The 16,857-nt window shown below is 34.4% G+C and overlaps 1 protein-coding gene across 1 annotated transcript; it reads right to left on the bottom strand.

Moving 5' to 3' along the window:
- Window positions 1-6,507: 6,507 nt before the first annotated feature.
- LOC142631048 (F-box/LRR-repeat protein At3g58900-like) lies at window positions 6,508-12,178 on the bottom strand. Its single transcript, XM_075805124.1, has 5 exons — window positions 12,049-12,178; window positions 11,808-11,940; window positions 10,218-11,078; window positions 9,979-10,122; window positions 6,508-6,968 (listed from the first exon to the last, which is right to left on the bottom strand). Exons 2-5 carry the CDS (start codon window positions 11,889-11,891, stop codon window positions 6,669-6,671), a joined length of 1,389 nt encoding a protein of 462 aa, XP_075661239.1. The 5' UTR covers window positions 11,892-11,940; window positions 12,049-12,178; the 3' UTR covers window positions 6,508-6,668.
- Window positions 12,179-16,857: the final 4,679 nt, after the last annotated feature.

Raw genomic sequence — 16,857 nt, forward strand, 5'->3', positions numbered from 1 at the left:
TCTTCTGTAAAGAGAAATATGTTAAAATGAGTTCTGGACATGAATAAGGCAATAAAAAGGCAAATTTTAAAGAAACCTACCATCTACAATGCTTGGGAGAAGTTGGGCTCTTCTATTGTGCAAATAAGGGGATCTTCGGTAAATGAATTCGTACAATTTCTCAACCATTTTATCAACTACCTGTGACATTAAAAGAGAAACCAAACAGGTGTCAACATTCATTTTCAAATCTCTAGTTAATTTTCCAAGAACAATGAATAAAAAGAATACAACCAAAAATTTATAAAAAATATAAAATAAAAATAAATTCTCAGTAACTTACAATTAGTTCTTGCTTCAAGTTTTCCTCATCGGCCATATGAGCAATAAGCAAGTAACACCTGAAAATAATGATGATATTAATAGTAAATAACAGTATTTGTAATACCAATCAAATAAAAAACATATACACAAACAGAATGCTGCATCAATCTCAATATTTATTTGCAGAACAGGTATAAATTGAATAGTACTGTGCTCCCTAAAAAAGAGAACATTGCATGAAATAGTGAAATGTGGATAGTGATGCAATAAATTCAGTGGAAGGTAATGTAAAACTCTACCAACACAGGAAGTAACAATTTTTATTGTGGAAAAGACATTGAGTGTTAGACAAAGGGGACAACTGAAACAAGTATTTTGAATTACAAGAATCAAGCTCTTGATCATCCACCGATTGCATCAGATCATATCAATCTCCTATTGAATGTTTAATACGCCTTAATATGTATCCTTAATTCATTTGTTAATAAATTTATTTATTTTATTTGGAATTTGATTCTATAAATTAAAAATGATAAAAATCATATAAGAAAAAACATGTATAGTCATTCTTCTTTAAAAAAAAGAAAAAGAAAAAGAAGGTATAATCATGGTTTTAAGAATAAACCCAATAAATCAATCCAACTGAGTTAACCTTGAACCAATGTCTATGTTCCATCTATTAATCAAACCCTTGCCCATCATATCAAAATTACACAAAAAATAGTAAACATTCTTGAATTAAACAAAAAAGAAAACGAATGAAAGAAAAATAGAAGTTTTTTAAATAATAATAAAAAAACCCTAATAACCCAACAATAATTTCAACCAAAAATAGCAAAATATCAGCAACACCCCAATAACCCAAATCCTTAACCCTAGAGTTATTGTATGATAAGTTTAAAAAGAATATTCATAATGGTACAAATCCGACTCTAATAACCCAACAATAATTTCAACCAAAAATAGCAAAAAAAATCAGCAATACCCCAATAAACCAACACCCCTTTTAACCAATCCTCACACTAATAACCCTTGAGTTAGTGTATAATAACAAGGCTTAAAGCAAGCATTCATAATGGTTCAAATCCTTAAAAGACCTTTAATAACCCAACAATAATTCAGCCACCCCCAATAAACCCAACACACATTTTAACCAATCCTCACACTAATAAAGCTTTAAAAGGTGGTTAACTCAATTGACAAAAGTTTTTGTCGTGAGACAAATAATTTAGGCTCAAATCCTGTCAATCTAATTGGTTTCTCACTTTCTTGGCCTTAAAGCATTCACAACAAACTCGACTAAATTTTAGTTAAACTAACCATAAAAACTCATCTTTCAATATTTTAACAAATAAAAAGTGGATCAATCTCAATATTTATTTATCTGCTTTAATTAAATATTACTTTCCCTCTCTCCCTTATATATATATATATTTTGTTCTCCATTCCCTAGAAACACCATCACAGACCCACGGTGCCACCTTCAAGGCTTCAAGTCTTCAACACCATGACCACTGGCATTCACCACCAAAGTGCCACCGATCACAAACCCAAACAACTCATGCAACCAATCACCTAAAACCACCAAAGATCATACCCTTTTGAGCACAACATCACCCGCTGAACCCAATCACCGCCAAACCTATAAACCTAAAAACACATGCAAACCCACAAAGCCAAGACCCAAGAACACAAAGAAATTTCACGACAAACCACAATTTCTTTCTCAAGCTAGAAGTTAGCAGTGGATAAACCAAGATTCACCTCCGTTTGTCGTGGTGGTGATCAACGGCGAAGTAGCGAGCGAGGCTATGAATTCGGCCTTATTGGTGAAAAAATGAAAAGAAGAGAGAGATGAGGCCAGTGGTGAACGGCGGTCTGAGGAACATAATATGAACATTCATTAGAAAATAGAAAGTGGCGCTCTTTTTTTTTTTTTTTGAATATTAATGAGGTAAAAATAAAAATATAAGCATAAATGTACTTTTGATCCTTATATTTAGAGATCATTTCTATTCTGGTCCTTACATTCTTACTTCATCACTTTTAGTCCCTAAATCAATTAACACGTTTTATTTTGGTCCTTACTGTTACTCATTTAATAGAAATTGCTGACGTGGCCAATAAAATAATATTAAAAATGCCACGTCAACTTGTAAATTAAAAAAAGAATTTATTAATTTTAATTAATAAAAAAAATTAAAAACAGATGGTTTAAAATAGAAATTAAATTAAAAAAAATTACATTATGTTCTTCCCAGTCATCATGAAGAACATATTCATATTCTTCCTCAAATAATATGTTTGGTTACCGAGAAAATTAAAAAAAATCAAGAACATGCGAACACGGAACAAGTAAAATCAAAGGTCACAAATTTACAAAATACAAAGATGTTCAAAGATTCAAAAAAACCCAAAGAACACAAACGAGAACTGAATCACCAAATACAAACATCAAAACCAGTTTTGAAAAAGTCTAACTGAATCACCAAACGCAACCACCTAGCTGAATCACCAACCAAAAAACTACTACTTCAAACGACCCTGTTCTCCTCAGTTCTCAACCTGGCATGCTCTCTTCCTCTCCTTCACCTTTTCTTCTTCTTCACCTTCACAATTCTCTTCCACTTCAAAACCATAAAACCCTCGCAATGAAGGATCGACCTCACTCTTCCTACGGCGCCGTTTACGTTCCTTCGCCCCACCGCTTACGCTCCGTCATCACTAATTCCAACTACACTTCCTCGGCCACCGTCGCCACCGCAATTGCCGGTTCTAGAGTCGGAGCCAGAGACGTAGATATCATCGACTCCAAGCTCCGCGAGCCTCCACAAACCACTGTGATAAGCCCTAGACAGACTCATAGTCCTTACTCGCAACAAGAACAACTCCACAACAGGATTTTGCACTTCAATTCGCCGCGGCCTCCGCCGCCCTGCAATGATTCCATCTCCGAAGAAGGCTCCGATCGCGAGCTTGATTCCTTTCCTCTACCCCTAGATCTGAAAAAGGATGATTTGAGTTTTGTGGGTTTGATGTTTGTATGGAGGAGGGTTTGATTTCCTCTACCCTTAGATCTGAAAAAGGATGATTTGAGTTTTGTGGGTTTTATGTTTGGGAAGAACATAATATAAAGAATTTTTTTTAATATAATTAATTTAATTTCTTTTTTAAACCATCTGTTTTTAATTTTTTTATTAGTTAAAATTAATAAATAATTTTTTTAATTTAAAAGCTGACGTGACATTTTTAATATTATTTTATTGGCCACATCGGTATTTAATGTGCCAATAGTGGACCCTGTTTGTCACATCAACAATTTTTGTTAAGTGAGTAACGGCAAGGACCAAAATGGAACGTGTTAATTGATTTAGGGACTAAAAGTGGTGAAATAAAAATGTAGGGACCAAAATAGAAATAACCCCAAAATGTAGGGATCAAAAGTGCATTTACGCCAAAAATATAAAATAGAAAGGAAATGGGCAACCATGAAAGTTTTGAGAGACAATAATGACATGTTTGGTATATGTGTTTAAATATATATTTTCAGTTTTTAAACAATATTATTATCTAAAATAATGGTAACATGAATATGAGACATTATCATATAGTCCATGAGATGCATTGTATGTGATTTATGTGAAAAGTCACAGAAGATGTAAATCACAAATTCTTTGTAAACTCAGAATTTATAGTTCGTAGTCGGTGATGAAATTGAGCATTTCATCTACGAAGACTATAACGTGTCAACTAAGATGATTTGTCTTGATCATGGAAGTGGAGACTTCTAGTTGATATGTTGATATGTTTTAAGAGTTAAAACATATTGAACAGGACCGTTGTGAGATTTATTATTCTCCTAATGACTGTAAAATGAATAATAAATCTCACGACTTCTATTTGCATGAACTCTTAATCCTGAGAGAATAGTGGACCTGATCATGAAGTGTAGGTTGCTTTGATATATCAGGAGTGACATCTGAAGTGACGGTCAAAACCTCAGTATGTTGGGCAGCCACATTTAGTGTTGATGGAACATATATTCTCAAGATGGAATTTATAATCTCTTGATGGAGATATAAAATATTCCCTTGAGATAAGTTTAATGGTTTCAGTTATTCAAAGAGTTAGGCCTAACCACTTTAGTAAGAAATTGCTAAAGTATATATTTATGAAATTGGATTTCATAAATATATAATGAATAACTTTAAAGGATTAAACTGGGTACTCAAGGATAAGATGTAGTAATTTACAAAGTGGCAGTCTACATTCATGACTTTGTGTTACTACGAATATTTTATGAAGGGGTTACGTGTATAATAAAGTCTTGGAATATAATTTATTAATAAGGCCTAGAGTGCAATTATATTTATATAGTGGTATTAAATATAATTAATGGTAACTTTGGACTTGTCAAGAGTTGACGGAAAAGCCCAAGGCCCATTGGAGCTAGTGTCTTATTGGTTCATTTTGGTCCCACTTCAAGCCACACACTAAAACCCAATAGGCCAGCCCAATTAGATAATCAGTTAGTTATAAAGGGAGAAACATACATAATTTTTTTTAAGAGATTAGAAAAGAGAAATAAGAAACGGTGTGTGACAGAGTGTGAGACACACTTTCATTCTCCCTTTGAAAAACTGATTGAGAGACCACACATCTTGGGCGTAAAGTGGAATTGGAGTGAAGATTAAAAGTGTTCCCAAGTGCTTCTAATCTTTGTTTTGAATTTCTCCACATCAAGGTATGCTATCTTGTTCTTAAATTCTGAAATTTACATTGTGCACGTTATCAATCATGAATAAAATAGATTCTTGTTCGTTGCTTCCGCTATGTGTTTTGTATGAGATACAAAACCAGAATTTTTCCTTCAGTGACAAATTTTATCGATATCCATGAACCAACCCATGACCCACCTAATTTGGATAAGTCTTAACCCAACCCATTTGAATATTTGGGTTAAATGAGTAAAAAACTCATTAGGTAATTTAACTATATGAGTATTAATGGATATACCCAATAAATACACATCTAAAATCTAAAATTTAAATAAATAATAGAAAATCTAAATTTCTAAATCAAAAACATTCACAAGCTCTTTGTCTCTCTCCATAACGTCAAAATACAAACCTAACCCGGTGATTTTCTTTAGCTTTTTTTTTTTTTTTTTCCCCTCACTCAACTAAGAATGAATTCAACTACATAGTTAAGTTCATGTGATTTTTCTACTGAATTAGATTCTTTCCCATACATTTTCCAAGTACCCAAACAGGTCAGGACTTCAAATTAAGGAAGAGAGAGAGAGAGAGAGAGAGAGAGAGAGAGAGAGAGAGAGATAAGTCTATAAATGTAGAAACTATACTAAACCAAAGTCAAGAAAAAGAGTAAAATCATTGTGCGGTGATCACTCCACAGGTATAAGTACTTGTGGAGTGTGGGAGACAAGGGTCAGAGTTCAAGTCTCCAAGAGGGAACTTTACACACATATGTACTTAGATTAGGTTAGAGTAAACTTCCTATCTTGCATAAAAAAATAAAAATAAAAAGAGTAGTAAATGGATAATGGTGATTCATTCATTTCCTCGATAACAATGATAAAAAAAAAAAATTGTCTTATTGATTTGCCCATTAGGAAAAGAAAAAAAAAACTATTTATCACTAATCAAATGTTATTGTCTTGGGAAGTTTTGGCTTTTTAGTGTTTTTGAGTAATTTTAGACATTCTAGGTATATTTTGGTAATTTTGGATGTCCAAGGGTTTTCGGTAATTCTGAAGGTCAAAAGAGTATTTGTGTAATTTAATTAGTTTTAGAGGTATTTTGCTCATATTGGATTAAATGGGTAGGTTACTAAATTAAATAAGTTGGGTGAATAATAGGTATTTAATTTATATATAAACAGGTTATAAATAGATAAATAGATAATTACACACGCAACCTAAAACCTGCCCATCCAACCCATTTGCCACCCCTAATTGTACCTAAATTTAATCCATTTGACAAAATGTTTTACTCAATGGTTTATTAGTTTAAGTCAACTTTTTAGTTTGTGCCTTGATCGAAGCAATATCTCAAATTACAAAGAAACAAATGACATATTGATGGTAGTTTTAGCATTTTCTTTCGTATAAGAGCGTATGGTTAAGAACCAAATTGGTTATTTTTTAAATATCTTAGACCTATTTGGCAATAACTCAAACCTTAGGGGTGCCGACAGTATTTTACCCAACATTTATATTAGACTGTAATAAAGCTTGATGTGCATGAACTCACTGCAACTAAAGTTACTAAACAGAAAATCTAAACTTAAAACTCTTCCATACAACACTCGGCCAAGCCGTCACATACTAGTATACAATGCTAGCTCTACAATAACATTAATTCCACCCAAGGTGGGACTCTTGTTGCAAGTTCCCTAGCACGAGCAGTACCCCATTCTTTCAATCTAGGATCCCTTTCGTCCCAAAACATATCCTCTGCATATGGATCACGGGTATCGATAATTATCTTCTGCAGTGACACAGCATTACTGAGTATGTACAGAGCAAGCTCCATATCAATTGTACAACCAAGAAAACCTCTCAATTCAAACACTGAGAGGAATTTATGTGGATGTTCAACCTTCAGCACCTTCAGCTCTCCTGCAGGGCCATCTACATAAGTCAACTGTCACAAGAACGAAGTTGATTAATTACAAAAGGGTTAATATACCATGCAATGCTAGTACACACATTTATTAACAAGCCATCAACCAAAATTAGAAGCTAAAAATTATATGGAATTGCATGGGTAAAATGACCCTTCTTTTTGGGGAAGAGGGGGGGGGGGGGGGTGCATAAGACTTTGAATTGAGCTTATTTCTTGATGAACTTAACTAACTTCATAACAGAAAGAAAAAATATGCATATGATGACAATAAAAAAAAAAGGCCATTATGCCAGTGCAATTTGTACATCTAAGGTGCCAACCAGTTGCAGTTTGCCTATGGGAAGGAAAGTGATGTATGATCATAGGTACCTTTTACAGTCTGACTAGGCTACATCTAACCTTACAGTAGTTATAAAATACATAAATCAAAATTTTCTTAACCATGAATGCCCATCAAAAAAGAACGTGATGGTTTAATTTGCAGAAGGCACTCAAACAATATAATTTTTTTTTATTACAATGGACTGCAGATAACTTGCATTTGGCAGGTGTATATACACTGAAATGCAGATAACATGCATTGTGATATTGCATTTATAAGAGCTATTCATGATTAGGAGATGGATATGTTAACAGATTTTCTGAACCTCATTTATTCAACAAAAATTAGGAGGGATGTAGAAGACCAGATCTGTACAGGCCTACAATGAGCAGATTATTTGGGGTAAAAATCTTTCTATAGAGTGATTTATACTGGAGGCATGCGATCTTTCCCCTGGAAAATCATTTGGAAGGTTGAAGTCCCTATCAAAGAAGCTTCTTTACTTTGACCGCAGATTTGCAAAAACTCTAACAATAGATAACTTATGCAGAAATAAGATTAATGTTCTGGAGTGGCGTTGTACATCCGAGAAGGCTGGAGAGACTGTTGATCATTTTGTGTTACATTGCGATTATGCAAGAGATTAATGGTCTCTACATTCGTTTGGGGTGTAGTGGGTTATGCCTAATAGATTTGATTTGCAGGTGTGTTGGAAGGGAAGGTTAGCTAAACACTCATTGGTGAAATTTGGAGTGCAAACATTTATGCATTATGTGGGATATTTGGAGAGAGCGCACCAACAGGGTATGAGAAGGTTCTTAACAGACAATGGCTCTTAATCTTGATCCTTTTTCAGTCCTTGTATGAATGGATGACTGTTTTAACATGTCATTCTTGTACTAATTTGTTGATTGTTGGGACTAAGGCATGGTTGTTGTTATTATTGATTGTGGTACTTTTTCTTGACTTTGATGCCATCCAAGTACACTTATTGTGTACTAGGTGGAGATTTGCTTTTAAAAAAAGTTAATGTACTTATTTGATTTATATAAAATAAAAATGAAGACTATTTATTTATTTATTTTTTTTAAAGAAGAAGAAGAAAGGACCCTCAACGCCTCATACCTAGAGTCCCATGCATTTGCTCAATTGCACCAAGGGTTTCCTCATCATAAAAAATAAGTCTTTTTTTATTATTTAAATAAGTAATGTAGTCTTATTAATGATCAGATAAACTTTATGTTCACCAGAATGAACACAAAGTGTCAAAAAAGCATGGAATTCTCAAAATAAAAATCTAAGAGAAACTTGAAACTCTAAAATAGAAGAACAATGTGTGAAACTCCAAATCCAGGACCAATCAAAAAGAGTACAAGCAAAAAAAGTTTTCAATTGATTCAAGGAGCTCTCCAGGTCGTGTTGATTTTGGACCCACATTAAAATTAAACCATCTTTTGGAATGTATTGATATGTAAATTGATATTTAGCCTGCATGGGTTGGTACTAAAATCTAATTCTGAAACCAAAACTTAGCAGGAACATAAGGGGGTTGAAGAAAAGGTTAACCATGGAAGTTAAGGGCAAGGATATTCCTACAAATGGTCATCCTGCCAGATGACAGAGATATGACTTAGGTTTCACTCTTCAGTCTCAAACTTGCCTCCACTTTCACACTTAAAACTTTGGAATCGATTACGAAAACCAAATTTTATACTACTTAAGGATTGGCACAACAATCATTGCAAATAACTATAATTGCAAACACATTTAAGGAAACCCTAAGACCTTTGGCCATTCTTTCATTGGCCATAATTAATATCACAGTATTCCAAAATTAACAGGTTTATTGTTCTAATTAGTGTGGTGCACATAAAACATATTTCAAGGTGATAGATTAGGAGAAAATATTTCATCTCCACTTATGTCATTTATCACCTTTTTTTTTATAAGTTTATTTCATTTCTCATCTTGATTGACAATAAACCAATCTTTATTTAATCATATTACCAAGAAAAAAACCATCACATACCAAGAATGTGTTCATGCACCATCTAATTTCAGCATCAATTCGTTTAGAGTCTCCAATTATATTAAACTCCACCTAGTGTTAGTATCAACAGAATGATTGACTAACACAAGACTAGGTGCAATCAGTTATAGATCATGGTGATATAAATATATAAGCAAACAACTTTTTTATTCTTTACTCCTTAAAGCATAGTTGAACATTTGGGCCATACTGACAAAATTCATCAAGATTCCAACAGGAATGGCGTGCTTGAATTCCTATTCATGCCAGCATGTGCAATGTCTAATCCTAACTATGAAGCATGTTTAGAAAGAGAGATATCACGTCCATACCATGTGCCAACCAGATTGATTTTATTGCTTCATTTTTAAATAAAATAACAAAAGATTACTAAAGAGTGCATAGAAGGAGGACAAAAAAGAAGTTTCAAGGATGCATTCTTAGATAGAATAATTGTGTGTGTGTGTGTATGTGTGTTTGTGTTTAAATAACCACAATTTATGTGGTTACATGCTAGACATTCACAACTACAAACCTTAGAATCATTTATAAGTGGAAGGAAAAGTGCCATTAATGCATAAGTTCAAGTGATTAAAGCAGCTTATGCATTACAAAAATATAAAAAATAATTACTTGTATTCTGCAAATTAAAATGAACAAAGGAAAATAGTATTTACCTTCACCACAAATCTATGCAAAAAAGGAGACGCCTCTAATACAGAAGTGCAACAACGGAGAGGTTCGACACCAGATGCCACTAAAGTCAGTGTCAGCTGCCTGAGATTCCTGAATATGGGAAATCTGGGGGTATCCTCAAATAACTGAACAGTTGAAAAAAAAAGCATTAACAATCTTTGCTGCAAGGGAGAAAAAAGGGCACACTGTAAACAAACATAAAATGTTTTCAAGTACTAACCCTCAAAGACAGGTCTAGAGAAAGTGTCTCCACTTGAAAGAGATAACTTGGAATCTGGCTGCAATTTGTTACTAAAGAGCAAGCGTATGCAAGTGAATAGGATGCCTCAACAATATTAGGAACATCCCCTAGAAGAATCCTTGCTACATGCCCGTAATATTTAAATGATACAAGATTTAAAGCAGAAATCTCAAAATTTTCAAGTTTAAAACAGTGTATTATCTCTAAGTGCTTTAACTTGAGCAAAGGGCCAGAAGGCTTTAAATTCACAAGAAACTCTGTGGCTTCCACGTGTAACACTTCAAGAAATGGACAATTAGATAAAACATACTCAAGAACTTCTCCAGTCACTTGCACACTATTCAAACAGAGAGTTGTCAGGGAATCAAGGTGGTAACTACGGAGAAACTGATCAGTAAGAGTGTATTGCCTGATAACTCTAATAGATTCCCTTGTATGAGCTAAGTCTAGTACAAGTCTCTTAACTTTCTTTCTCAGCGAAAATCTTATCCAATTTTCAATGTCCAATTTGAAGTGCTTTTCATTCACAGAAAAACAAACTTTGAATTCATCAATAGTAGGACCTCGATGCAATTTCAATACTTCATTCACCCATCTAACAAACCTATCGCTTTCTTCACTATAAGACTTTATGACCTTTCTATATTCCATGAGCCATAACAACAACGAATCATCAAAGTCCAAGCTACCAGTGGTAAATGTCCACAGATATCTCCACCTACGAGAGAGGACACTTGTTCTCGCCGCTTCTTTCAATATCAATAGTGACACAATGGAGACTAGAATTTCATCTGGCAATTTACCAAATAGATCCTCGGGGAAATCGTTTTTCTTGTTACACTAAAAATTTAAACATGTGTTAGCAAAACAATAACTTTTTTTGGCTACTTTAATCAAATTTAAGACAATTATCCCAATATTACTTGATCAAACTAATAGCACAAACGAAAACTGCAAGATAAAGAGAAAAATAAAATTACGGTAAATTGCACTTCCCTAGACTATGATGCAGTTGAAATGTCTCTCCATACTACAAAACTAAGAAAATGTTTCCCCTTAATTATTGGTAAGATCACATCTTCTTCTTTTTTTAAAAAAATTGAATTTTCCATCAATTGGATGAAAATTTTAAGGGAAAAATTTAGGTACAATTCTTTAGATGAATTACATTAGGTTCCCTAATTGGATTCAAACACATGGCTGCATTGACCAATAAAATACTAACAGTGTTATCTTTTCCAAGAACAACTAAATTCAATAAGTTAATGTTGGCCATGGGTAGAAAATCCAACTTTTTAAGGAAAATCATTCGAAAAGTTGTCTTTTAGTTTTAAAAAAGTACAAGTTTCTTTAAGTAGCAAAACTTAGGTACATTGCATAATTGAATTCAAACACATGGTTGCATTGACCAATAAAACACGTACCAAATTCAACATAATCATGTGTTAGAATTTAATTGGATACTGCACCTATAGTGTATCCAAGTTTTACCCAAATTCTAATAGTAGTGGGTAAAGTGCTTACTAGTTAAGGGTAAAAAAAAAAAACTAAAGGAAAAAAAAAACTAACTTTTAATAGTTTTTGATTTGGAGAATGATTAGCCTTGAGTAGTGGAGATTCATAGCTGGGCTGCACTGTTACTGTCTTCGCCATTTTTGTTGTTGTTGTTGTTGTTGAAGGATTCAGATATAATACAATGTATCTACAATGCAAAGAAAATATTCAAACCATAGCCGAGATTAGAGAATAGCAAAAAGAACAAAAATTTATAAGATGAATGGAAGTAATTAGAAGAGAAATTATGCATCACCCTTCACTGCAGAGAAAAGCGAATCCTTTATAATTGTACACAGATTATATGACTTTTTCGGATTGTATTTTCTTCCTACACAGATTGTGTCTTCTGTTCACCCATTCGGAGTTCGAACTGTACGACAGTGCGAGATTTGGATATATATTGCCGTGGATCTTTATTAGTAAAATAGGTCCCCACAATAAACGTATATGCGGTTTTCAAGTTTAAAACCTTTTATATAACCCTACTTTACTATTTCCTATTTTTTATTTTTTTATTTTATTTTTACCCAAACTTCATTATATAATATATATTTTATCATATGCGCTTTGTGGGTGCAATGAGGATTTTTTTGCTTGAAACTAATAATCAAGTCTAGCATGAACACTTTCTCAAAAGAAAAAAAAAAGTCTAGCATGAACACTAAGGGTCAGTTTGTGATACGTTTATTTTGTTAAAATCGAAAACTTTTTACTAAAAGTACGATAAATAAAAGTAAAAATTAGCTGAAATAGTACAGTGAAACTCATAAATAGTACAAAAAGTGTCCATGAATAGTAGCAAAAATAAGCTGAATAATAAAATAAGTTGACAAAATTAATTATGTCAAACGGACGCTAAGAATCAATTTAACCATATAGTTTTATCAAAAATAAAAATAAAAATTTAACCATATAGTTTTTTTTTTTTATTAAGATAACTATACAATTACAGTGCATATTCGGAAAAAAAAAATTGTCTATAAAGAAGATGAGATGAACAGTATGTCAACCAAAATTTAATGAACCTTAAGAATCAATTTAATGACTACAAAATTTTAGGTTTACTGATACATGCCTTCCTTTCCCGTAGTGTTGATTGTGTAGCTCTATCACAAAATGGCTCTAGCAAAAAAATTTGCATGAACAAAAAACAAATTCAGTGCATTTTTTTTTTATTTTTCTAAAAAGAGGAGGAGGTGAGCACTTTGTTATTTCAAAAGAAAATGCTTTAAGTAGTACGTATTGATTTACAAAATGGCTTTGGAAAAAAGTGGGAGACGCTAGGTGAATGATTGTGAGATTGTACGTTTGTTTAATTAGTTTAAAAAAAAAAAAAAAAAAGATGAATGTGAGATTTTGAAAAAAGAAATTCAAACAAATAAAAATGATAAATTTTTAGAAATAAACCATAACTGTTTTTTTTAATATGTATTTTTTTTAACTGTTTTAAACTTGATTTCCATTTAAAATTAGTATGTATTACAAATCTGGTGGTACATCTTCCACCCAGACATGCAATTAAAAAATAGAAATGGCTAGGCGAGTGTGTTACAATGATACAATGCCTATGTACATGGGAATAATATATTCCTAAAAACAGGCAGGGTACTGTGTCTTTTGCTATATGGCCGAAGTGGGACAAAGAGTGAGAGCTGGTTTCAAGAGCTGTGATGAGTATTTGCAAATCGCCTTCCAAGATCACCCGATCAATACCTGTCTCCAAAGCCAACTTTAGAGCTCTCCTAGCTGCCATAGCTTCTACTTCAATGGCTGCGAAAGGGAGAGTAGTTTTTTGAGAGAGAGAGAAACCATAACTTGTCCCATGTCGTTGCGAATAACCACGCCCAGACCAGCACAGTTTTCTGAGTTGAATTAAGCGTCAAAGTTTACCTTGTATTGGGCTATGTTCGGAGGTTGCCAGCAGGTGGGTGGTCGTCCCACCGGTGTAATAGTCGAAGAATTATGGAGAGCAAAGTCACGCAATCGTTCCTTAACTTGGAGTAGCAATTGGTCGAGAGAAACTGTGGCTTTTCGCCCAAATTACAATGGATAAGACAGCCAAGTCCCTATTTTTTGTAAAAATACAACCCAGTACGTCAATAAACTATGCCACTTGACGTAAGCTATTGTGATTGCATAGAGGGGCTTTGCTCCAAAGCTCCAGTAAAGTCGGACAGTGGTAGAAAGCGATGGTTCCAGGAATTTTTTCCAACCTTTTTCTTAAAAGGTATAAATTACTCAAATAGTTTGTCTTCTATAAACTATAATTTGTTGAATTGTGGTTTCATTAATTATAAAATTATTAATTGTTGTTTAACTTAACATAATTTAATTTGTTTATCTTTTATAATGTATTAGTTAATTAAATTATTAATTATTATTGTTTAGTTGCTTCATTATTTTTTTTTACTAACTACTAGTAGTCTAGCACACACCCTACTGTGCATTAGCATACACTAGAACACACCTCATGTGCATCATCTACTACCCACTACCTAATGTCTAACATAATTTAATTTTGTCTTTTATAATGTATTGGTGTCTGCCTCTGCGTGCTTTTACTTCTCTAATTCAAATATCTCACCGCACGACCCCCCACAGACAAGAGTCACAAGAGGAGCCAATCAGACAAATTCACAATACACTAAAAGACAAACTCACCAACACACCAACGGATAAAGTCAAAACAGGGTCAAATAATTATAAAGTTATAAAGTAAAGCTGTAAAACCAAGCTAATTATAGTTCTGAGAGAGAGAGAGAGAGAGAGAGAGAGAGAGAGAGAGAGAGTCTCATTTCAGTTCAAAGAGAAAGAGCTCTCTCTCTCTCAAACCACAGTCCACAGCAAACCCAAAGATGTAAGAGAGAAAAACAGAGAGAAGTAAAATGTAAAGAACTTAAATACCTGAATGGGAGGCCTAAGGGGCAGCGCCGCGAGCTGCAGTAGCACGTCGAGGCAAGGAAGGACTCGAGACCAAGCGTTGCAAGCTCTGATCCGATCGGACCGATCTCCGATCTCTAATGCCTGATGTGCTTTGTTGCTCGAGTTTGAGGTCTGATGCGATGTGTGCTCTGTTGCTTGAGTTTCAGACAGAGGAGCCATCGCGCCGATGTGCTTGGTCCGTTGGTCGTTGTCATTGATGAGGTTTTGTTCTTTAGGTTAGGTTTCCGATTTTAGTTTTTGCTTTACCATTTGATTAATCAGTAGACGCGGGTTGGTTTTTTTTTTGAGAATTTGTTTGGGTTGGGCCGGTTGGGTATTTAGTTAATAATTATTTTGATTTAAAAATTTAATTGGGGTTAGTTTTGTTTAGGATTGATGTTGGGCTTTTTTTCCTTGGGTGGGCTTTGCTCTGTTACAATTTTTTTATTTTTTTTTTATTTTAGTTCAAAATTTTTTTTGAGCTTTTTCTTTTTGCTTGAAAGTAGAACAAATAATCCACCAAAATTTAATTTTATTGGCATAAAAAAATTTTGAGAGTCTTCCTAATTTCTTTTAAGGGTGTTCCTAATTTTTTTTAAGGGCAGATAAATAAAAATTTTTAAATTATTATATATAAATTTTTTTTCCAGGTCAAGGTGAGCGGACCACCCTGGCCTGAACGTGGCGCCGCCACTAGTATAAAGCATGGCCTACATCTTCTTGGTGATTCGACAGAGCTCACAGAGATTGTTTGTGATAATTTGTTGCTTAACCAAATTTGTCTTTGGTAAAGAATTTTTTTTGTTGCTCACTGATGATGCCGAAAAAATCACCAGTAAACTGCAAGCACTCCCCAAACCAAAGCAACATCTGCAAAAAGAAAATAGAGGACCTAAAAGAGAGCACCGGTGTGGTGCCGGCCAAAAACCCTCCGAAGGTCAAGTTAGAGTCTGTTTTTCACAACCCTAGAGTGCCAGAGTCGAGTTAATTATGCGTACCTTGATTTGTGAGGATTTTGGTGTATTTATAATGGTGTAGGGTTAGCATCCATGCCTTGATTACAAAGTCCTTTCCTTCTAGAATTAGAACTCTTTCCTTTCGAATACCTTCTATCAAGGCTAAACGTGCGATGCAAGAATTCCCCTTATGCACGTTTTATGTGGAGAATAATTAAGGCCACATTAGCCCTAATTATATAATGTGAACTCTTATTCAAGACTTCTGTGGAAATAATCCTGGAAGGTTGATCCTTGCATGTACCCGTCTGTCCACTGTGGATCTGTCCTCCTTATGTCGTCATATCTACCAAGTAGACCCGTCAAGATCACTTTTATTCCCATTCAGTTGCCCTTTCATTCCATGAGACCGTCACCTCTCCTTTGCGGTTTCATGGAATGACGGTTAGCCATGACATTTGACAGGTGTGTTTTTGACGGACAAGCTGGAATGCTATCATAAATGCACAGGGACACGTGGGGGTACTTTACTGGTTGTTTGCTGGAATCGATGCGTCCCTTCGTTTATCGCGCCGTTCCCTCTATATATACTACCCATCGTTTTCATTTTTACACTTTTGGAAGATTGTTTGCTATTCAGAGCGCAACCGTCCACCTTGTGTGATCCGTCGCCTTTAGAAGCCGAGATCCAGCATTCTCTTAGCTCGTCCGTCGCATTTCCTCGCCGTCTACCTGTAAGTACCATTTTTACTTAGTTTTTGTTCTTTATTTTGTATGTTGGTCCTGTTGTCGGTACAGATTTAGAGTCTTGGGCTTCCTTTACCCGTCATCTGTAGGTTTCAGATGTCTAGTGAGGCATTAAGTAGTCAGTCTTATGCCCGCGAGGGAGCGGATTATGAAGAGGTGTTCTCGTCAGGTCAAGCAGACCAAGACACCTCCAGCGGGGAAAGGGAACCGTCAGCTAGCTTTCCTTCCCATGTGGAAGATGAAGGGCAGGATGGGGACGGGTCAGAGTATGACTCGACCGACGACCTAGATGGTATAGATCCACCGGTCCAATCCGTCATAAGTCCTGATGGTTTTAGAGAATTCAGCCTGCTCCCCTTGTGGACGGTGAACGACTTCGTTTCAACCATCAAGCTAGTGCACTTCAATACGCTAAGGCAAAAGTACCAAATACCCGA

This window comes from Castanea sativa, chromosome 4 (assembly GCF_040712315.1).
Source record: "Castanea sativa cultivar Marrone di Chiusa Pesio chromosome 4, ASM4071231v1".
Taxonomy (NCBI): domain Eukaryota; kingdom Viridiplantae; phylum Streptophyta; class Magnoliopsida; order Fagales; family Fagaceae; genus Castanea; species Castanea sativa.

What these genes read in the sequence shown, in the direction of transcription:
- LOC142631048 (XM_075805124.1), bottom strand. Translation starts at nt 11,891, where the DNA reads ATGGCGAAGACAGTAACAGTGCAGCCCAGCTATGAATCTCCACTACTC. An exon ending in CAAATCAAAAACTATTAAAA is followed by an intron (nt 11,079 to 11,807) that starts GTTAGTTTTTTT and finishes TTAAATTTTTAG; the next exon opens with TGTAACAAGAAAAACGATTT. An exon ending in CTCTAGACCTGTCTTTGAGG is followed by an intron (nt 10,123 to 10,217) that starts GTTAGTACTTGA and finishes TCAACTGTTCAG; the next exon opens with TTATTTGAGGATACCCCCAG.